The sequence below is a fragment of the Notothenia rossii genome (assembly GCF_949606895.1).
Source record: "Notothenia rossii genome assembly, chromosome: 6".
Classification (NCBI taxonomy): Eukaryota; Metazoa; Chordata; class Actinopteri; order Perciformes; family Nototheniidae; genus Notothenia; species Notothenia rossii.
Genome location: NC_136909.1, coordinates 11,716,365 through 11,738,974, shown reverse-complemented (window position 1 = coordinate 11,738,974; position 22,610 = coordinate 11,716,365). Strand labels below are relative to the sequence as shown.

Sequence of the window (22,610 nt, the reverse complement as noted above, 5' to 3'; positions counted from 1 at the left end):
GTAAAAGTACACCATTAACCAATGAATTGTAGTGAGGTTTAAGTAACGTAAAAGAAAATTAAGTACAAGTTCCTCTAAATTGTACACAAGTAAACATATTTAGCTAGCCTACTTTACAGCACTGCAAGCAATGATGTATTTTAAATAGTCACATCCCAATGCAAACCACAGACCATTTCTCAAGACATTACCAACAATAATTCCCTTTAGCAATGCATTGATTAGTATCTTTTGCTATTACAAGGGCAGAGACATAGCCATACCCAACTCATCACTCAAAACTAGACAAAGAAAGGGTAGACAGCAGCACTGCGTTGAGATTTGAGTGTTTCATGTGAAAGAGGAATAACCTAGTGTGCTGCAAATATTGAGAGACGTGATACAAGTAAAAAATGAACATAACTGAGTGAAGAATGCACATACATGCTGGGAAAAACTCAGGTTAAACCCATTGTGCAAATAAACGATGACTCAATTTTAAACACGTGTGTTTTTCATGACAGGAAAAACTAAATTCGAATGTTAGGGATGAGCTAGCGCCACACTGCTAGCAACGAGGGAAAGGTGGTGGAAACGGGTTGACGTCACAATTTGGACTAATTGCAACCGCCATGTGATCTGCATTATCATTAAATAGCAACATGCTGTGGCGTAGTTTTGTTTTTTATTATTTAAATGATTAGGTATCTTTTTTATGTTTTACTCCGGTTCAAATAAAAACACTATCACCCATCATTACTAAATGTCATCCTAAATCGTTACATTATTTGGCACATATGACTGCTTCAGTGTTGTCGTGCCCCATCACCATCTGAGCTGTATCTCAGCAGTTTTCAGGAAATTGTCGTGACAGAAGCTCTCACACATTGAGGTTTTTTTCCGCAGATGCAACAACAACTTGACTGAGAAACTTTAAGGGGCAGTTCAGCGCTTTGTGAGGTGGCTGTGAATCCCCTTGTAGGTGAGAATAGTTTCTCTGAAGTTCCCACAGCAGACAGCTTTTCCTGTTAATGACTCTGCTCCGTTCAGTGCAGAGATCATCTCTTCGACTGACTAATAGCTGTGGTGGCTTGTGAGTGTGTGTCAAATGTTGTGCAGAGCTGAAGAAATGCCACTCAATATTATTTGGAAACGTATATTCTCTAAACTGAGTAACGTAACACATTTTACAATACAACTTGTATTATTTTTTAATTGTTTTCAATTCTTGGCTGCAACCAATGTAACAGATACAACCAGCAATATTGACTTTGTTTTATAACATTGGTGTGGAGGACACACCGTAACTTTCCCGCGGTGTATTCACTGTCCTGCGCGGTTCGTCGCGAGCACAGACTGTTCAAGGTCGCGAGCTGTTTGAACGTCTCCAGGACAACCTTCTGAAGCTCCCGTCACTCAGGACAGCTCAGGACTCAGCTCTGTGATCTTCAGCAGGGAGTCAAGTTTAGAGGAAATTTCAATCTTATACCCTAAAGTAAGTGAGTAATGTTTGTGCATGTGTATCAGTAAACTGGTGGCGGTATGATTTGGAATTGAAGATGTGATATTGTTGTCTTCGTTTAGTAGCTCCATGCAAATGAAATCATTAGTGAGTTTCTGTGTCTTCTGTGAATCAGGTTAACTATGATGTTAGTGGTGTTTAAAAACTTGAGATACTTGACACATTGCCGATATAAGGCACTTTCAGAGGCGTAAAGTATTTACTAAGTACTTAAGTACAATTTTGAGAGACTTGTACTTTTTCTATTATTTCCATTGTTTGCTACTTTACTTCAACCCTGCTACAGAGCTAAATTGTGTACTTTCACTGATTTACAGATTTTGATTAATAATGTAAAATATAATCAACACTTAAATTAGACTTTAGTTAGTTAACATAATCAGTTAAATTCAAAACTAGCTGCACATTTACCTGTTTTGATAAAACACATTATTGCATCAATAATTGTAATCAAAACATATAATGAATCTGAAAGCGGGCCGATCTGCATAATGAGTACTTATCTGTAAGTATATTATGATGCTAATACTTTTGTTCTTTTACTTGAGTAACTTTTGATTGCAGGACTGTAACTTGTACTTGGAGTATATTTCCGACAGTCACTTTAACTTAAGTACAAAATCTGAGTACTTCTTCCTCCACTGGGCATTTCAGTCATAAACCTTAGAGAGGAAAACTCCAGCATTAGCTACAATGTTAGAGCACAATGACTTGTACCTGTCCTTCATGTTTATTTTGGGCAGTGGGAGGGACAGGAAGGAATTTATAGTTTTAGTGAAAGGCAGTGAGTTTGGCTTGCTAGGCTGAATTGTCTTGGTTCCCTGGACAACTGAGCAGCATACACCCCCCCCCCGCAACGGTGGACACTGCTGGACATTTTGTGTTCAGTGACTGAGTGTTTGCATTCTTCTCTTCAGCAACTAGACATGGCTGACCGAGATAGTGACGGAGCGGAAAGAGACGCAGAGGAAACAGATGAGCTTTTTTCCACAGGTTTTATTAGCAGTATATCTTTACCTTTATTAATATCTCACCTTATTGGAAGATGGCACTCACTGTTGACCCTTTCGTCTGCCCTTACAGATCTGAATGACAACAGCTGTGAGTCTGGACGGGACTCTCCTCCTCTGAAACTGGACCAGTGTGACCTCCTCTTAGATGCTCTGGACGCTCAGCTTGGTCGCCTGCAGGTCTGATTCCCCTTAATGTTTCTGCTTTTCTGTATTAATGTAGCCAAAATGTAATCTGGATTCAAATATTTGAAGAAGTAAGTGTTATTCATTCCTACAGATCCAGCCAACGAAACATCTGGACATTTCCAGAGAGTGTGATTGCAACGATGATGCGGGTAATGTCACCAACGAACTCCTTATGCCTGATTTAGAGATGTCTGTTCAGGTGATTATCTGTTTGTTTGTTTGTTCTCTAGATCCTCTGAGGTGGAGTCATTCTCTGAGCAAAGACACTGGGCTTGGGAGTACAACTCAAACAAACGACACTCCCATGTCTTGTCTTGATTTGATACAAACTCCAACGAAAGAGCCAACATCGGGTAAAATGTCATTAGTATCGATATAGACAAAACAATTATTATGTCCTTTAGAAAGAAATAACTACTGCTCATCATGAGGGGTTTTGTCATTAACTGTGTCCTTGAGTTCTGAATCAAATGTTGAAACCGTTCAGTATTAGAGTAAGCCAGGTGTCTTAATTGGGTTTTTAAAATACTTTTTTGATATACTTCTTAGCAGCATGTTATATATTTTTTTTGTTGCATATTATACTTTTATTTTTTTATTCCAGAACTTTAAAGCATTCTACACCAGGGCTTTCAAAGTGTTGATGACTGCCAATTAAAGCAGCCAATATATGATTTGGGGCTGCACAGGAAAAGTGCTCACATAAAAAAAGGTCGCATTGGTCACAGTGGTGTATGAAATCTTTAAAAAGTAAAACTATTGAAATGAACCTCAAATTATTAAGAAATATAATTGATCTATTTAATGTCACATTCAGGGTTGGCACAAAATGTGTGTAAGGGCCCGCTGGCCTTCACTTTGAGAAACAATGTTTTACATAACATAATAACCTCATAAATGCACTTTATTTCTTTACTCAAAAGCACCCTGTCTCCTCTGCTCTTCCCCCAGAGAGGGGCTCGGGCTGCCGGGAAGGTCCTACTATTCACAAAGTAGACAGAAGGACAAGAGACAAAGAGGAAATGGAGTCTCAGAGGGAGCAGGTCCTCTGGAGGCTGGAGAGGCTGCTGGGAGACACCTGTAACGAGGGGGGGGTGGAAGCAGGAATCCTCCCTCCTTCAGACAGCATCTGCACCGAGGACTTTGTCAGCCGCTTCAGAGACGAGATGGTGGAATGGACATTTCCAGAGAGTTATATAGAGAAACTAGGCGGAGAGGAAGTGACTGAGAGGACAGAGATATCTGACTGTCAGCGTGAACACTTTATACTTAATGTTGACAGAAGAGGACTGACAGGGAAGAGCAGTGAAAACACAGAGAGGGCTCACGACTGTCAGAGTGAGGAGAAATGTGTTTTTAATAGCCACGGAGTAAACACATCAGGCGGGAGGAAAGCAGGAGCTGGAGAGAGATACAGCTCGCCACAGAGGCTCACTGATGATAGCAGCCGTGAGTACTCTCTTTACAAACCCTTTATGGTGCCCAGAGGATTCATTTCAACCCACACAACTTTCCCCTTCCTACATCTCATGGGTACAGGATAACACCTTTTCATTTTGGACATTATCTTTCCCTTATCCCAGAATGTCACATTTACACACATACTGTAAATAAACTAATTATAATGAAAGCACATTCACGCAAGGGAGTGAACCTTTTGATTCAAAGCGCCCCCATGGCCTTTGCTGAAATGCTTAACAACTGTATCACCAAGAGAACTGTATGCTTTGTACCATCACTTTGGTATTGTGTCTACAGCATATCTTAGACTTGTATTATTTACTTTTCATTTGTATGTGCCCTTTATACAGATTGATTTAGTCCCTCCCCTCTTTCAGTCTCTCACAGAACAGAGGCTGTAGCTGGTCATGAAACCACACAGCTCAACAACAGCTGTTCTCCTAAGGCCAGGTGTTTGGCAGGTACCACACACAGATAACATCCTGGACCTGACATGCACACACTGTGAAGCTAATCCTCTCGGTAATGTATTCACTTCAAACAGTGACAGTTGTCGGCTTGTTTCTCTTGCAGGAGTTCCTGTGTGGAGTTTTGACACCGTGTCCATTGACAGTGACCTGGACTCAGTGTGCACGGAGCAGGTCAGAAACCACATCCACAGGCGGCCAGGTGAGAGACTGCAGAGACTGTGGATGGATGCAAGTGATATTTAAAAATGACAAAACATGTTTAACTAAGGAAACTTAATCAGGGTGTCCGCGGGTCTTAAAAAGTATTAAAAGTTGATAAATCAATTTAGCGAAAATGAAGGCTATTCAAAAGTATTAAACGGCATTTTCCAAGGTATTGCATTTTGTAGCTTGTTTTCAATAAGTATATGCTCCAAGTACAAGTTACAGTCCTGCAATCAAAAGTCACTCAAGTAAAAGAACAAAAGTATTAGCATCATAATATACTTATAGATAAGTACTCATTATGCAGATCGGCCCACTTTCAGATTCATTATATGTTTTAATGAGGTCTTAAAATGTATGGAAAGGGTCTTAAAAAAGGTCTTAAAAGGTATTACATTTGACTTCAGGATTCCTGCATATTAATAATGTTAATGCATTTCGTAAAAGTTGCATTTTTTTTAATGTGATTTGAGATATAATTCATTTTAGAGGTTCTTTAGACCCAATGTCTATACATGTATTTAGAATATATTCTCTAAATTCTTCTAAATTAATGCAATATTTTCCATTGTAGTTTAATAATGATTATGATCAAATGTTAATAAATAAGATGTATGTTATATTTTTTTAACTGTATGCTTTAGTTAACCATGTTTGTCCCATTGGCCAAGTGAGCAGCAACACAATTTTAACAATGAACATTTAAGCACAAAGACTTGAGTACATTCAAACGATAAAAACATTTACACACATCAAGTTCTGGCTTTAGGAAAAACAAAATGCAAAAAGCCTTCCAGACAACAGAGGTTGTTTAATTTGTAATTCCAATTAAAAAGAGAGTAGGTGAACGGCACCTGCTATCATTAAGCTTGTTTATCTATTGGTGTGTATGCTGTAAAGAAAAAGGCTGAGGTTTCCACTTTTCAACCATTCTGACCCGACAAAGTTCCAATTAGGGTCGAGACATAGTTATTAAAAAAGTGTTGTGCTATAAAGTTAGTGTGCAGGCGTTAACCTCTTCCTTCATGATGCTGTTTTTCTGCATCTTGATGTGTGTATAATTACTCTTCAACATATATAAAGTATTCCCATTTGTTCAGCAAACACCCAAGAGCAGAAAGCACAAACAAAAAAAGGTCAATCTTAAAAATGCATGCTTGAAATGACAGAAAGCATCCGGTGTGATCTCTCCCAGGATGGCGCTCTCTCCTTCAGTCTGTCACAGGCATGGAGGACCACTGTACCAACCACAGTGACACACACACACAGGGGGAGAGTGAGCCGAGAAGTTCATCAGGTAAAGCAAGATCTTACTCCGAACTTCTTTATGAGTCCACAGCAACAAAAATAACTAGGGTTGCAAAGGGGCGGAACGTTTCCGGTACATTTCCGGAAAGTTTCCATGGGCAGTTAAGCTGGGGAATTTTGGAAATATTCGATCAATTAAACAAAAACATGACATTTCAACAGATTTTTTTTTTTTTTAAAAAGTAGAACAGAACAAGTTTAACATTTTTTATTGAACAATTATTTGTTTTGTTGAAGAACGAAAACAGGAATGTTGAGTTAAATATTAATCATCTGTGCATGTGATGGAGGAATGCACAGTGCCTGTAGGGGGTGTGGTCTCAATAGCCATGCAGTAAGCATTGTGCTATGGCATGGATATTCAAGTGTACTTAAATGGCATCTGTTTGTTTTAGTAAGATTATGCTCAAATTTACTTTCCCCAACTATATTTAAGTTCCCTATGAAGAGCCAACCTTCAATTTAGAAAATTCCCATAAATTCCCGTTTATTCCCATGAAAAGTTTCCATCTTTGAAAATTCCCAGAATTTTGCAACCCTAAAAAGAACTAATACAATCTTTAAATGTCAACGATTGTGCCTTTACTGTATGTTGACAAAGGCCGAAGCTTCTCTTCTCTTGGAAAAGTACACAACAGAAGTCCTTCTGTCCGTAAAGCACCGTGCAACAAGAGAGACTCTTACAGGTACATTTTCAGACCTCTCTTCAGTGTTTTATACAATTAAAACTATTATTATTTCTGACTGGTACATCGTGTGTGTGTCCCAGACATGTGTGTTCTTTGGATCACAATAAGAAGGACACAGAAGAGGAACTGAATCAGCTGAGCGGCAGATGCAGGCCGGAGAGGACGTCTCAGATGATGCGTTCTGATTGGGCCAAGATGAAAGGGCGGCTCTCTACCCTCCAACAAGTGAGAATGAGTGGACGGTGATATATATAAGTATCACATTAAGAGTCATTTGCCAAATGTCCCCCGTGTGTAAGAGACATCCATTTCCTGGTGTCGTGTGTCTGGTTTAGAAATGTGAGAAAGAGGAGCAGACGCTGCAGAGGAAGAAGACGCAGTTAAAAGATGTTGAGCTCTCCCTTTCTGAACTTCAACAGAGGAGAAGGGTAAAGTGTAGCATCTTATATATCCAGCCCTTTATATGAACACTGCGTCCAGAAGTCTGATTAACACTTACAGATTTCGGTGTACATCCCAGCATGCCTTGCAGGAATTAGAGCGACTGACTGTAGAGACAGCAAAGATGGAGGGGGAGAAGAGGACTCTGGAGGTCGCTCTGAGAGACAGCCGAGCAGGGAAGGATGCTATTAGGTATAAAACAAACTTCATTCTACAAAGATGGCTACATTAAAATGTATCATCATAATCCTGTGTTGTGTAAAGAATAGTATTGCAATAATAAAACGTGTTGTAGTGTCCAGATGCATGAGCTGCAGAGGCAGAGAGAGGTCTGTGTGCTCGAGGTCAGACACCTGGAGGAAGAACTCACAGCGCTGAGTCAGCGTAAGCAGACTCTGAAGGAAGTACGCTTCACAGAGAGGGTAACTAAACATGAATATAGAAAGATGTCTGTCAATGCTTGCTTGGGCTTATATACATGTTTTGAAGGTGACCTATTATGCAAGATCCACTTGTTCATGTCTCTTCTACATCAACATGTGTCCCCTCTGTGTGAAGAGACTCTGAAAGTTTCAGGAACAAAGATTCTCTCTCTTTTTGTCCTGATCCATTTCTATAAAAACCTGTCTGAAAATGAGCTGATCAAATTTTGGCAACTTTATGATGTCATAACGATTTTTTGGCTTGTGTAACCATTAGCCAATCACCAACCAAGGTACCCCCCCCCCCCACCTTATCACCTGAATCTCCTCCTATACCTCATTCACACCAACGCAACTCTGGTTCAAGCTCCGTACTAGATCTTTTCAGGTTCAGAACCGGTTCTTTGGTTTAGCTCCGGCTCTTTTCACACTGCCCAGAGTCCGACTGGTGCTGCGTCATCGTTTGCGTCATGACGTAACCGTTTGCGTGCCTGCTTCATAAAGCCAAACCGCGCTGAAACCCCTCACAGCTGGCACCGACAACAACAACAATGGCCGATTGTGCTCCAGCTTCCTCTGTACCTCTTCGGAAGACCAGATTCCCAGCAGGTAGCTGGTCTCTTCAGTGGACCACTGCTGCTGGTTAAGTTTCTCCATCGTTGTGTACAAACTGGATAAAACGCAGGCTTTTTGTTGTTGTTCAGGAGTTGATCCCGCCCCTGCCCCTGCCCCTGCCCCTGCCCCCGCCTCAACGTAAGCGTGTCGATGCGGTGCTTTTGCTCTGGCCGGACAATTTTTTGGTGCTTGAAACGAACCGGATTCCGGAGCTAAGAGGCTGCTCCACTGCGGTGTGAACAGGAAAACCCGGTGCTTTTCAAGCTCCAGCTCCGAACCGGCCCTGAAACACCGTTGGTGTGAATGAGGTATGAGAGCACCATTGTGTTCTTTTTAACCAAATCTCTCTCAGAGGGGCGTGGGGAGGGGCTCCTTATTTTCATCTAAAGTAACAGACAGAGAATCAGCACTTTGGAAACAGGGCTGAAACAGAGGGGATTATGGGTAATGCTGCAATGATCTGTTTGGTGTTTGGAGCCAAACACTTCAGGGACATGTTTTGTATATATCTGAGACCTATAATATATTGATGAAAAACCGTATAATAAGAAACCTTTTAATATGTTTTCATTTGTTCCTCAAGCAGCCCAGCAGTGTCGTCTTTTCACTGCTGGAGAGGGAGGAGATGGAGCGACAGCTGGATAACGCCAAAACAGAACTGTTCACTGAACAGCGACGTGCCAGAGAGAAGCTCGAGTCCACGCAAGAAGTACTGTGTTTAGGGTTATTTATTTCTATAACAATAATGATCATATTAAACCATAATACGATTGAAATATATTCCCTGTAACAACAACAGTATTCAAACTATAAGAATACAATTCTTATTTTCAAAACATAGAACATTATAACTACTATTACTACAACTCTTATGTTTAATTATGATGAGAGCTTTTTCATATATAAGCAAATAAAAATAAATAAAAAGTGTATTCATTCAAAATGATAAGGTAGTGGGTTTCTTTGTCAATTACATTTATTTATTTATTCAATCACTTTTACTTAATGAAGACAATAGATGTTGAAAAAAACAAACAAACAAAGAATATTGATAAGCTAAGTCTGTTTGATTGAAAACGTGGCACTTAATCTGTTTGAACCCTTTTTTAAATATTTGATTCCCATAGTATGTGTTTCAAACGTAAGTAAATAATACGTTATTGTGAATGTATCATTTGAGCTGTTTTCTCTATATTGTGTGAGTGACCACAGTGAGGATGTGCCTTTTTGTTTTAGTGTTGAAGACAGATGTTCCATTTGAGTTCAAATATCTCTGGTTATGTGTTCACTCTGAGCAGAAGTTGGAGGAGACTTGTGAGGAGCTCCAGAGAGTCACAGAGGCCGAGAGCTTACTGAGGACCAGGTGTGTTCATCTGGAGGAGACACAGAGGCAGAGAAAGGATCAGATTGAGGTGAAGCCTAATGACGGCGTACTCTCATTCCCACACATTTAAATATATTTCTATAAGGAAAAATGGCATCCTTTCAACATCCAGTGTTCTAACTATCACTTGTATTTCTGGTGTGTCTGTTTCTATCAGGCAGTAGAGTTTAAAGTCAGTGACATGAGGGGTGATCTGGGAGAGTGTAAGGTCAGAGTGAGCACTCAGGAGAAGATGTTGGCCCAGAAGGAGCTGCAGCTGCTGGATGTGCAGGAGCAACGTGGGGCCTTCCAGGCAGAGCGAGACGGACTGAAGGGGGCGCTAAAGCATCTGAAAACACAGCACTGCAAAGAGGCCCACCAGCAAGCCCAAAGAATGGTAAGTGTCTTCTTCTTAAGTCAACAAGCCATGGTTTCAAGTAATAACATGTCCTCTTTTGTTAAAACAGGATGCAGCACTGAAAAAGGAAAATAAAGAAATGGCTCTGGTTCATGAGCAGCAAATCCAAAAGGTGATTCAAATGTCAGAAACTAAACTAATGATGCGTGAAATGACAGTTTGATTAATGATGTAGCACCTTTATATATATACAGTCTATGTGTAGCACTCCCGCTGGCTGTGCCCTCAGGTTAATAAGCCGGAGAAGGCAAACGCTCTGTCTCTCACACGACACATTGAGTCTCTAAAAAGTTCCATTCAGGTCAGAGTTTCCCTGAAAATATGAAATCCACTGTCACACTATATTAAAGTGGGGTAGGACATTTTGGAGAAACCAGCTCGAGTGCGCTAGAATTTGAAAATACACAACCGGAACAAATCTGCCACTTCCTCACAGAGCCCCTCCTCCAACACAGGAACGGGCACATGACCAATGAGGGCACGGGATCAGTTTGTGCACTGATGGAAGGCTGACAGGCAGGTAGGCCGTCCAGTTACTTTAGCCGGGCCAGCTCAGATGCGCCACGGCTTCCACAGATGACATGTTGTTATGGATTCTTTGTCAAAGCACTTCAGATATTCATTGCTATCAGGATGTTAAGAGCATTCCATGGAATATAACAAAAGATGTATCTCGAGCCGGTTTCTCAAACTTACCCACCTTTAAAGTAAACTATGTGGTTAAAGGCACCTTGCTCTGCCTAAATGCAGGTATTATTTATTAAGATGGCCGGCAAGAGTGGCTATCAAAAGCTTTCCTCATGATTATTGAAGCATTCACTATACAAAGAGTTAAAAATACAAACTTAATGTGATCCTCTCCTATTCTGGCAGCTCCAAGAAGAGGAGGCAAAGAAGCTGAGGGACTCTCTGGAGACGCAGCAGCAGGAGGCACAACTACGTGAAGAGCAGCGGCATAAAGACGCCTTGGAAAAAGTACTCGTCCTAAAATATACAAACAAATGTTTGCTACACGACTGCATGATGTGCTGAGTATATTCTGCCCTTTAGGTGCACAAAACAATAGAGGAGGAGAGGAGGAAGTGGGAGGCAGACTTGCAGGTGCACTCTGGGAAACTACAAGAGCAGAACAGAAAGAGCCTGGAGAGCATGAGGAGTGAGATGCAGCGAGAGAAGAGTGAAGCACTGGCTCTCCAACACAAAGTGGTGGAACTAAAAACTGTAAGGTGACCCCAACACCGACAACGTTGCCATTTTAAATCAATCGAAATGTGTTCTGATTACATTGTCTTTCTTTGATGGCTTTGCAACTGTAAGCGCGTGCAGGAGATGGAGAGTGAGAGCTGTGCTCAGCAGCGGGAGCAGGAGTCTGTGACGGCTCTGATGTGCCAAACCCTGAAAGAGCAGCACCGGGCTGAGCAGCAGAGGATGCAGAGGCAGATGGCACAGGTGAAAGAACACCACAGAAAGCCGTCATGTGGCGGCACATAGAGAGTGTGGTGCTGTAGGGAAAAAGCTGACGTGGTGTGATCTGTGCTCACAGGAGAGGCAGAGGGCAGAGAAAGAGTCCGACGGGCTCCGGATGATGCTGGGAGAAAGAGATAGCAGCCACCACCAGATCACAGCTGAGCTCCAGCAGCACCTCAGGCGCTGGAGCCAAGAGCTGGGAGCAGAGACACAGCATCTACAGGTCCTACTGGAGCAGAGTGCAGAGGGACAGAGCTCTGAGCTACTACCCCACAGGTAGCCCTTACTATCCCACTGTGGTTTACAAACACATCTGGTTAACAAACACATCTGGTTTACAAACACATCTGGTTTACAAACACATCTGGTTTACAAACACATCTGGTTAACAAAGCATGCTTTTGAGGTTCTTATGTGCTTCTATTTCTGTATGGTGCAGTCCCTCAGCAGCCGAGGCTCGTGTAAACCTGAGAACACTAAGAGAGCAGTTGAAGCATTTGATTAACCATCTACAGCAGGAGCTTCATTCGCAAAAACAAAGCACTGAGCAGCTGAGGAAAGAGAAGGTACCATTCAGACTGTCTGCTGCTTCTAAATACAGCCCATGAAATGTGGACATGAATACAAGTCCATGCTTTTTCAGGAGAGAGAGCTGAGCGTCCAGAGGCAGCAGCTGAGGCTGGACAGAGACCAAGCCTTGGACTCTCTAAAGCAGCGTCTCATTCAGGTGTGAACCTATGCTCTCAGTAAAGCTCATGTATGTGTACATCACTCAGAGCATTGTTATTGAACATCAGCTGCTTCTGCAGGAACACATCGAGGAGCTGAGCAGTCTGAGCTGGCCTCCTGTGTGTGATGGAGGAGCTGAGGGAGGAGGCGTGGCAGCTTCTCTCCGCAAACAGCTGGGGGCCAAAGACCTGGAGCTGAGGCAGGTGCAGAGGAGCATGGCTCAGTGGAAGGAGCGCACTGCGGCTCGTCTGGCCTGCAAGTTTGAAGAAGAGTTGACCTCTGACCTGGAGAGGTAACACATTCAGTAAAGAAAGAGGAACATAAATGCTGTCTAAGCACTGATCCCCAAGCTGTTTGGAGATGCAAGCAGAAATATAGAAGTCAAAGGATGTTCTGCTCTTCCTTGTTTAAGTGTGTCTCAAATCTTTGCTATCCCACAGGTGCAAGACAAAGTTGTTAAGGGGCAGGTAACTGGTCTCTGATGACTCACTAGGTCTGTCCTCTCCAAAGCATGATCCCGCCTCAACTCACTGCGATATGCGTCTTATAGGATAGATGTAACATAACCTTTGCCCGCTAACTCATAACTCTGTCATCTAGTATTGAGATTTTATAACAACCAACATTTCGTAAATGCAGGTGTGTTTGTGTTCCAGAAAACCATCAAAGTCTCGTGAGGAGAGACCGACAGAGCCTGAGAGGCCTGAGGGAGAGCTGACGCTTAGTGCAAAGGTTTATGTACTGTTCCTGTGTAACTAGGGATGTCCCGATCACCTTTTTTTGCTCCCGTTCCGATTCCGATCATTTGATTTTGACAATCTGCCGATACCGATTTTTCCCGATCCGATCTTTATGCTATGCATTAAGAGAAAAAAAGCATTCAAGTTTTCCCTTAAGGTTATTTTTTTATTTAAATTGGATATTCTATCCAACATGGATATAGCTTCTTTCTTTCACAGCAGCATTGGATCAGTTCAGTTGTGCAGCATTGGATCAAAACAAAATAAAGCTTATCAGTACTCGTTAGCTTACTGCTACAATTAGACACTGCGCCCACTCTGTTGCCAGATTTGAGAGAAATAAGCAGGTCTATGAAAACAAGCCCCAAAGAAGCAACACATACATGATGTTCTGTAATTTGAAACCAAAACTAAGGCCTCAGGATGACTTTAAGACTTGAACAAGGTCATTTTTGTTTTGTAACATTGAATACAACATTTTTTTAAAATAATAAAACATCTTTTTTTTAAATCCGATCCCCGATTTTTTTGTCCCGATTCCGATCTTTTGAAAATCACGTGATCGGCTCCGATCCCCGATCACGTGATCGGATCGGGACATCTCTATGTGTAACACTAGGCTGTAACAGAAACCTATCCTGAATACATTCATTATTAATTAAGACCGCCTGTCTTCTCCCTATCAGGAAGCTCACACACCAGCTTGCTCTCCCTGGCTCCGTGTTGTGGACTCTGCTGCCTCGCACAGCCCCTCAGACGTGGCTTCATTCAAGCTTCTGCGTTTCCTCCAGTGCCGAGTTAAGCAGCTCCGTGTAGAAAACCAGACCTACAGCTGGAGCCCATCGCCTGCAAACACTATGCCTTTAGATTTATCAGGATCCTATCTTACAACAGTGAGGATGAACAGCCACTAACTGCACTCACAGTATAAACAAAACAAGTACAGGCAGAAGTACGTACTGCATCTTTACATTTATAAATGACCAGTAGCCCTGTCCTCTAGAAGCATCGCCCCAAACAGTCTGCTTCTCCTCAGAGGCACGCTGTCGCAGAAAGATACGTGTTAAAGTACTTTAATACGTACAAAATTACTGTAATGTGTTTTTATCATTCAGATTTCAATACTATCTCTGTGTTGTCCTCATATTGTTATTAAATGTAATACCAGTGTCTCCTTTACAGATCAACCAAGCTCAGGGCGTTGCTGGTAATATAAGTCACTGAGCCATCAGGACAGTCTCAGGTTAAGGACACCTTACAAACACCATGTGTTGCATTTAAAGCTGTTTCTGTGGCAACATAAATGAATCATTTACTGTACATGTGCTAAAGAGTTCAGATTAACAAGCAGGTCACAGTGACAAATGACACAACCCAAGAGTTGATCATGAAGTTCACATTCCTCGGTGTGAAGGCTGTCAACTTTTATAGCTTATGGTTGCAATGAACTCTGAATGAGCGATGAACGGACTTTTCACTGAAAATCATGTGAGCAGATTTCAGAGAAACTCGTAAAGCAGACCGGTCCTTGAAGGATTCCTTATGTTCAATCATCCATGTTAAATTACAATAAAATGAAATACAAAAAAAACGTTGAGTAGATTTCTGCTCAGTTCAAACTATCGGTTACATTTATAACTTCTTAAATACCTTTATTAAAATATCTTAACTTCATAAAATAATCCACTGAGACTTTGTTAAAGATGGTTTCCCTATAATCACATCTGCTATCCCACATGCAGTCTGTTGTTTTCTATGTCTTATCCCTGCTTCTGTACACACTGCGTTTTTAATAAATAAAGACCATTTATCACAGGGCTCCAATTGACCTTGAAATGGTATTGGTTACAGTTTTAAATGTAGATTTGTCTTACAAATTGAAGGCTGTTGTAGAACCCAAAAAGTGAATACGTAATTGATAAAAATCCTACTAAGCTAATCATCCTAAATACAGGGTATAAGCAGGAATCCTGAAGTCAAATGTCATATCTTTTAAGACCTTTTTTAAGACCCTTTCCATACATTTTAAGACCTCATCGCCACTTCAAGTCTTAACCGGTTACCTTGGCGACACACTTTACCTCACATTGACTATACAGAATTGATTGTCCTCCCTCCTTATCTTCCAACCATTTGCATTTCCCCATAACAATGTTTAACAACCGGCGTAAACGGACCTTCACGTGCTATCAAGCAGTGAGCGTGAGATGTCCTGTTCAGGTGACATAAATAAAGTACACAGAATCACACTACACACCTACGCAATGATTACATTCAGGCAGACTGTAGAATACAACCTCTTTGGACCATTTATATACTTATTGAAAACAAGCTACAAAAAGTAATACCTTGGAAAATGCCGTTTAATACTTTTTAATAGCTTTCATTTTCGCTAAATTGATTTATCAACTTTTAATACTTTAAGACCCCGCGGACCCCCTGTAAATATACAATTGATGTATTGTTACTTGTTGCGGTCTGTAGAGGTTAACCCTTGACACCCTACTCTTCCCAATACTGCATGTAATGATGAAATCAACACAATATACACCCAACCAAAAATGGACATCTCTGGAAAATGTAAGAGTTTATTGAAAAACAAACAAGGTCATAACACTCGATGGCTAGTTGCAATTCTGGTCATGGATAAATACAGTATGAAAATACAATCAACTCATTAAAGGTGCATTTCCATGACTTCTTTACTTACTTGCTAACAACTGTGGGTGGATAATACTCCTACCACAACAACAGCGAACAGGAAGTCATGCTATGAGCAAACATGAACACACAAACAAACTCTTATGTCCTGGTAAATGCCAGAAGCTAAAACATAGAAAAACTGTACAAAACTCAGGTGCTGCACACTGAAGTTGAACAAAGATCAAAGTTATGTACAGTACATCAGTGAGTTGTTGGAGAAGATTTGGCAAAAATGCTGTACAAAGGATGTGACTTGTAAGGGCAAAGGTTCCTTCTGTAAGTCATATAAAAGCAGTCGGGTAAGGCTGCCTATAGAAATGTATCTTGACATCATGTCTTGAGAGATTTAAATGAATAAAACTAGGTAAGGTCAGCCTTATTATTACATATTTCATATAGTTGATTGGGGTTACAGTCAAAAAACCTCAACGGCGTGACTAAAGCAAAACATGAAATATTTATGTTAAGCCGAACTGAGCGATTTCAAGTGGTTCCAAGTCCTTCATCGTCTTCTGTCGACTCCATTTCAAGTCTTTTACTTTGGCATGCTGCTCGATCATCAAGCACCATTACATCTCCATGTCCTCCTCTCCAGAGGTCAGGGCTACAGGGAAGCTGTACAGAGCAGAGTGTGTGTCTGCAGGCGGGCTGGAGGCGCTCAGGGGGGGGTGAGGGGTGGGAGAGGGACAGGGAGTCGGGGGGAGCCGAGACACCGTTTGCTTTTTATGCTGTTTCTGTAAAGAGACCTTTCGCTTCCGACAGAAGGGATCTTCTGGAGGCCGCCACAACACCAGCTCCATGCAGGACTGGCTCCTAAAGAGACAGGAGGGGCACGAGGTGAGATTTTAGGGTCATTTCAACTCCTACATTTAAAAAGGGATATAACGTAATGTTACTCCGATACATGTATTTCATAGATTTAGCCACTTTTAGCACAATGCATCTCTTAAATATAAAACTAGTGGACTAACTCTTTAAGTCACAAAAGAGTCAAAATATAAAAGTCTTTTACAAAAAGTCAACCAGAACTATGTTTGTCTACAACAGTAACATGCTACTTGATGCAACAATACTATCTAGAAATATCACATTTATAAATATAATGATATACACATGTAAAGGTTATTTATCTGCCCAATACATGTTTGTACTTTACGTGCATTTTGCTGATAATACTTCTGTACTTTTATGCATCAGCGGAACACGAAGCCTTTAACTTCATGAGACATTAAGCGTTTTAATAACAGAACGAGGATACGTACACAGACTGGGCCACTGTGTGCGGCAGGATGTCACTGATGCCGCGCTGCAGACCCTCCTTCAGACTGTCGGACATCACCAGCACTGGTCGTCTGGGGGCGGGCTCTACATCGAGGTCGTCATCCTCATCGTCATCCTCCAGCGTTATCCTGATTACAGTATTTGCTTAATGCCTACAGTCTGTTATGATGTCACCTTTGCGTGTGATAACAACATATACTGTAATACTATCACCACCTCTGAATGGTGACACAAGCTCACGACACATAAGAAGTTGGACCGACAATATCTTAATAAAAATGTTTTCCACAAAACCAAATGGCAAGACAAGTAACGACAATATTGAATGGTCACACATGTATTTCGTTTCTGACCAGGGAAGCGAAGTTACACTTATAACAAAACCAAACAAACACATTCACAAATTACATTACATGTTTCTTGTTAGACACTTTTATCCAAAGCCACTTACATACTCAATACTGTGGGCAATCCCCACAGGAGCAATTTGGGGTGAAGTGTCTCAGGGACACAACGACATGCTGACTGCAGTGGGGTTTGAACCTGTGACCCCCTGATCCCAACACCAAGGCTCTATCCACTGCGCCGCACACCTCCAATATAAAAGTATATTAACTTTGTTCTATTTTTAAAGCAGAATATGTCAGACTAATAAAAGTCAATTCAGTGGATAATCTAATCAGTAACACATTTATGACCTTTCCAGGGTGACAATTATCTGTGAACATTTACACCTGATTCATAAGTGTGTTAAATTGCAATACAGGACTTAATCATTTCACAGGATGTCTAAGAAATGTGGGGGCTAATTGGAGGTAGGACTTTTCTCTATAAGGTGTGAGTGAAAGGTGAGCAGTCAGATAGTTGCTGGCTTTTTGGTGCCTCTTGCATACCTGTCTTCGATCTCCTGTAGTCTCCTCTGAGCGGCCTCTATCTCCATGCAGGAGCTCTCTGGATCGGGTCGGGGCAGCGTGGAGGAGGGCTGCGGGCTGTGGGGCGCTGGGCAGGGCTGTGGGGGGGCAGAACTGCTGGGCTGTGCAGGCAGAGGAGGGCGGCTGGGTGCTGAAGGCCAGTCATGATGAGTGCTAGTGTTGGAGTTCTCTGAAATGTCCACTTCTGCCTCGAACATTAACCTCCTTCTTTTGGCACTGCATCCTCTGAGATAAAAGCAAGATATTCACTTATTTTTGACTTTCAAGGTTTTATGAAATGGTAAGTAAAACTGTTTTGCATATTTTACTTACTCATCATCAACTCTCCTCCTGTGCTTCCTGAGACATCTCGTCTCCCAGCTGCTTTGGGACAGAGACAGGTGTGTTAAGACACTATATACCGGGTTCAGATTGAAAACATATTTCCCATGTTGCCATTGTATTTATGAAAAAAAGTGGCACCCAATAGTTTAATTTATTCATCAGCACTAACAATACATCAGCAATAACAATGTTCTTGCTTGTTTGAAGTGAATATGTCAGCACTTTTCTTATTGACCTTAGTTTGAAACTGTATGGTGTATTGCATTTAATTCGGTTTGGATAAAAGCGTCAACTAAATGAAATGTAATGCCAGACGCAAGTAGGGAATGTACACTTGCCAGAGCAGCAGCTACATACCTGTTAGACAGAGGTGCTCTCTGTAGGTGGCCAGAAGTACTTGGAGATCCGAGGTCAAATTCAGGATAGCTTGTGGGGCCTGAAAACGAATACATGGCTGGCAGAAACCCCAGCTCACTGCGTGGGGAAACAGGGTGATACATGAAGATACACAAGGGTCGATAGCTATAAAATATTGACACTAGTCAGCTAAACAGTTGAAGACATTGTCTTTTACCTACGTCGCATAACAAGGTATAACACAGTGTGCACATGGTTATCTAGCTAGCTACAACGCCACTGTTGCCTGTAACGCTACGGGTAAAATGGCTATAATTAAACCATGACACAGTAATACACAATGACAGATTTATCCCTACGCTGAAAATCAACTTTGAATAACTAAACCAGATATGTAACGTTAGTTTTAGTCATTATAGACCGACCTGTGCAGCTGCTCTGCCCCTTCGCCTTGTTGTTGTTGTTGTTGCTGCTATCTTCAGTTTCCCCTTTGGAATAATCCCATTAGCTCGCGACAACAGACTCTACATGGTCTCACCGACATTACACTGATAACGTGTTAAAGCAGAAATAGCTTCCACATAGCAAAAAGTCCTTATGGGGTGAAGTGCTTGAATGGTAGGCTGGGTCAATCTGACGTTAGCTTGCTATTCTGAAAAAGTGAGTAGCGTTAGAAGTCGCCCAGGCTCCATAAAGTGCGTGTTACGTCAGGTGCATTGTGGGAATTGTAGTTACGGATGACAAACGACTTACTGAGGTTGGGAGTCACTAAAAAGTAGATTTCCTCAAGTACTGCTTTGAGGTATTTGTACTTTACTTGAGTATTTCCATTATATGCTAATTTAAACGTATACCCTTCTACATTTAAACGGGAAATAATGTAATTGTATACCACTACATGTATTTAACAGCTTCAGCTACTTTTAACAAAATGCATCTCTAAAAATGTAACTAGTGGACTAACACTAAGTCACGAAAGAGTCAAATAATTTGAATATTTTACAAAAACTCATTCCGAACTTTGTTTGTCTACAACAGTAAAATGCTGATGCAACAATATTTTCTAGAAATGTCTCATACAGTAATGCAGATGTGTTACATACACACAAAAAGTCAATTTGTATGCACAATTGTTACTTTTTATACTTTAATTACATTTTGCTGATAACACTTTTGTACTTTTACTCAAGTAAGATTTTGAATGGAGGACTTTAACTTGCAATGAAGTATTTTGACAATAATGTATTGGTACTTTTACTCAGAAAAAGCCAATAAATACTTCGTACACCACTGCTTACAACAGTCTGTGTTAATATAGACAAGAAACGTTAACAAAGTGGTGTTTTATTGAAACACTAGTTGTTGCTACTTACCTTAGCAAACATTAGTTAAAATGTCAGTTTCCAGCATAGGTTTCCAGATACTGACTGGATTTGTGTAAAGCAAGATAAACACCTATTCTTGTTTTGTATGCTCGTGTTACCGAAGAGAATATGTGATGACAAGATAGTTACCTCAACATCCCGATTATAGTCCGGCCCACAGCCTGTGTTTAAAAGCTTCCCACTTGCTTTTATCATCGCGTTGTCATCTCAAATGACCGGTCATGTGACAGAGTGAAATACTAGAACTGTTTTCTCTGCCTCTGTTCTTTACTCAGCGTTTATTCTTCACACTGGAGTCGTTCCTGATGAGGTCAGACAATACTGTTTACTGCATGTAAAAGCTTACAAGCTAATGACTTATCTGCTGTGATATTGTTTTAATAACGATCTTATCATATTTACAACAAATCGCTAAAAAGATGTATATATACCTTATCCATGTGTGTATTGCAATTATTTTCATGTTTAGGGTTTGAAATCTGTTTACCTGCCTTCCTCAAATGTGTGAAAACGGGATTGCTAAGAAAAATGTCTGGATCATTTTACAGTATATCTGTGTTGTTATCTTAACCTATGAGGCGTTTATATTGATGTATTTCCACTGTTTGTATTATCCACCAGGTTGCACAGAATGCTGTCTTTAGTAATAGTCGCAGGACTACTGGCTTTTGCCTCTGGTATACCATGTGGTAAGTATTATTATATTCATATAAACAAATCCAGTTTCATCAACTCATTTGAACCCTGGAAACGCCAGATGAACAAATACTCTGATTCACTGAGTTTGACAGTCACTGATGTTGCAATCTGTATGACCTTCATGTTGCTTACTCTTTGACAAAAGTTGTGTAATTTAAAAATTCCATAGACCTGTGGCACCTTTTTGGTATTTTTAGTCATGTGGGTAAGATATCAAGGACAATGACGTTTGGATATTCGAAACCTTTTTCTAAAAACATATCAAATTTTCACAAGTCATTGTTTCCTGTTCTTCTGCCCGCTGATGCTGTAGTTCTGATTTTGCAATGCTCCGAAAGTTCATGTTGATGTCAGCAAGATACTCAAGTACTTTTTATGTCTGCGATCAACATTTCTGAGAACAATTTTTTCTTCCAGAAACTCAAACATCTAATAGTGAGCTGAACATGTCACTCAATAAAAACCTCCTTCGCTCTCTGGAGACGCAGGAAGGACTCCCCAATCCCAGTGTCCACTTGGCATTACGGCTTTCTAACTTCCACAACCTTGCCAAGGAGAGCGAACACCTAAATAAACTGAAAAATGATTTGCACAATGACATTCAAAGGTACTGCACTGTTTGACACGACAAATTGCTTGCCATTCTAAATCTGTGTGTCCACTGAACTGATGTTTTCTGTGATGTTCTCACCTTAACCTAAGTAACTGTGTCTTTCTCAGCTCTCTCTCTAACAGCCAGTCGGTGGTGGGCCTCTTGTCGCTGTACACTCTGGCTTTGAAGTCCTCCTGCTATGACCTCAACACAATCACCTTCACCGTCGGTGAAAGGAGTGAGACGCTGCTGATACACCTGAAGAATCAGATGGAACAAGAAAAAGAGCATATTACCTGTAAGTAAAGCAGAGTTTAAAGTTTATTTAGTGTATATATTTCATGTTTTAATATAACATTTTATTTGTATCCCTCCTCTCCTTTGCACAGCCAGCCGCCGCCCTTTGACCAACTATTACCAGTACTCTCTGGGTGTGCTCGCTCTTTGCGTGAGCGGCATCAGGGTCAACCATCATGTCAGCAACAAACTCATCAAGGCAGCAGATCATGAGCAATTCAAACAAGGAGACACTGAGAGTACTGGTGAGTGTAACATGCCATTTTTTCTATAATCTGTAATATCCCAATTCTTATGATATTAATTAATCCCTTTATGTCAGTCTACTTGACGCTGATACTGTGGAATAGGATTTAAGGCTGCTAACTGTTGGAGTAAAATAGTAGGACTTATAATACATGTGCTCTTTTATATATTACTTATAGAGTCACATTTCAGACTTCAAATTAATTAAAGTGAACTGCGAAAAATTACGATATCGGGTATTCTCATCAAAATGTGTGTTTATTTGTGAGAGGAATCCGCTAGTTGGTAACAACCCTCATTTCTTTTTTTCTTTTTTTTACGTTTCCAGTTAATATTTTTCTTCGGTCAATTACACATATTTTCTCCTCTTTCTCTAGATACCTATGCCATGGCTGGAATGCCCTCCAGTGTGTGAAGGACGCTGGTTCTCATATGCAGAACGCTACGGAGCTTGACACAGTTCTCAGCAAGATCCAGCAGAAGCTCTTGGCCTCGCGTAGGAACGACGGTCATATTGGCAATGAGTTCAGCACAGGCCTTGCAGTTCAAGTAAGAATGTTTATTTTTTCTATTTCATGCATTAAACGTTAAACAGCTCAAATGTTGCAGTCTTAATGTACTTATTTTCTGCCATTGTCTCCAAGGCTTTACTGGCCATGGGCGCCCCGTTTCAGAGTGTGCTGCCTCGATGGGAGGCCATGAGGACAGACGCCAGAAACAACAGATACCATAACGCCATGGCCATTTCTCAGGTTCTGCCAGCTCTT

General features: G+C 41.1%; 3 protein-coding genes across 11 annotated transcripts in view; 2 read left to right on the top strand and 1 right to left on the bottom strand.

Annotated features, from left to right (window-relative positions):
• Window positions 1-693: 693 nt before the first annotated feature.
• On the top strand, window positions 694-14,799 carry LOC307044757 (uncharacterized protein). 6 transcript variants are annotated; one of them, XM_079690104.1, is made up of 31 exons: window positions 694-961; window positions 1,030-1,072; window positions 1,335-1,474; window positions 2,419-2,494; window positions 2,585-2,691; window positions 2,792-2,849; window positions 2,931-3,053; window positions 3,652-4,149; window positions 4,539-4,622; window positions 4,735-4,830; window positions 6,031-6,132; window positions 6,745-6,829; window positions 6,913-7,057; window positions 7,168-7,260; window positions 7,353-7,465; window positions 7,569-7,695; window positions 8,894-9,019; window positions 9,609-9,722; window positions 9,852-10,070; window positions 10,141-10,203; window positions 10,965-11,066; window positions 11,142-11,312; window positions 11,409-11,540; window positions 11,635-11,834; window positions 11,998-12,124; window positions 12,202-12,285; window positions 12,368-12,579; window positions 12,728-12,754; window positions 12,944-13,019; window positions 13,714-13,920; window positions 14,210-14,799. In XM_079690104.1, the coding sequence occupies exons 4-31, from the start codon at window positions 2,428-2,430 to the stop codon at window positions 14,249-14,251; spliced, it is 3,600 nt and encodes a 1,199-aa protein (XP_079546230.1). In that variant the 5' UTR covers window positions 694-961; window positions 1,030-1,072; window positions 1,335-1,474; window positions 2,419-2,427; the 3' UTR covers window positions 14,252-14,799. The 6 variants fall into 6 exon arrangements, with proteins under 6 accessions (XP_079546230.1, XP_079546229.1, XP_079546232.1 ...); XM_079690103.1 differs by having other exon boundaries at window positions 694-1,072; XM_079690106.1 differs by having other exon boundaries at window positions 694-1,474; window positions 7,365-7,465.
• An 802-nt stretch (window positions 14,800-15,601) lies between these two features.
• Window positions 15,602-20,117, bottom strand: ccdc117 (coiled-coil domain containing 117). Of its 4 annotated transcripts, none has more exons than XM_079690130.1 (6): window positions 19,998-20,117; window positions 18,625-18,741; window positions 18,256-18,306; window positions 17,905-18,168; window positions 16,993-17,139; window positions 15,602-16,543 (listed from the first exon to the last, which is right to left on the bottom strand). In XM_079690130.1, exons 2-6 carry the CDS (start codon window positions 18,717-18,719, stop codon window positions 16,300-16,302), a joined length of 801 nt encoding a protein of 266 aa, XP_079546256.1. In that variant the 5' UTR covers window positions 18,720-18,741; window positions 19,998-20,117; the 3' UTR covers window positions 15,602-16,299. The 4 variants fall into 4 exon arrangements, with proteins under 4 accessions (XP_079546256.1, XP_079546258.1, XP_079546255.1 ...); XM_079690132.1 differs by having other exon boundaries at window positions 18,256-18,303; XM_079690129.1 differs by lacking the exon at window positions 19,998-20,117 and adding an exon at window positions 19,050-19,843.
• Window positions 20,118-20,177: 60 nt separating this feature from the next.
• tcn2 (transcobalamin II) overlaps window positions 20,178-22,610 on the top strand; it is a gene marked incomplete at its 3' end in the record, with an annotated part of 6,409 nt that continues 3,976 nt past the window's right edge. The window contains 8 exon segments of the mRNA XM_079687103.1: window positions 20,178-20,319; window positions 20,631-20,698; window positions 21,126-21,315; window positions 21,429-21,598; window positions 21,690-21,842; window positions 22,221-22,241; window positions 22,244-22,392; window positions 22,488-22,604. Coding sequence (XP_079543229.1) covers window positions 20,315-20,319; window positions 20,631-20,698; window positions 21,126-21,315; window positions 21,429-21,598; window positions 21,690-21,842; window positions 22,221-22,241; window positions 22,244-22,392; window positions 22,488-22,604 — 873 coding nt within the window. The 5' untranslated portion in view covers window positions 20,178-20,314.

Excerpts from the sequence above, each read along its gene's own strand:
- ccdc117 (XM_079690130.1), bottom strand. The coding sequence starts at position 18,719 with ATGTATTCGTTTTCAGGCCCCACAAGCTATCCTGAATTTGACCTCGGA. Across the intron at positions 18,307-18,624 it reads AGAGCACCTCTGTCTAACAG|CAGCTGGGAGACGAGATGTC; the intron begins GTATGTAGCTGC and ends TCTGTCCCAAAG. Across the intron at positions 18,169-18,255 it reads AGGAGGAGAGTTGATGATGA|AGGATGCAGTGCCAAAAGAA; the intron begins GTAAGTAAAATA and ends CTTTTATCTCAG.
- LOC307044757 (XM_079690104.1), top strand. The coding sequence starts at position 2,428 with ATGGCTGACCGAGATAGTGACGGAGCGGAAAGAGACGCAGAGGAAACA. Across the intron at positions 2,495-2,584 it reads AGATGAGCTTTTTTCCACAG|ATCTGAATGACAACAGCTGT; the intron begins GTTTTATTAGCA and ends CTGCCCTTACAG. Across the intron at positions 4,150-4,538 it reads GCTCACTGATGATAGCAGCC|TCTCTCACAGAACAGAGGCT; the intron begins GTGAGTACTCTC and ends CCCCTCTTTCAG.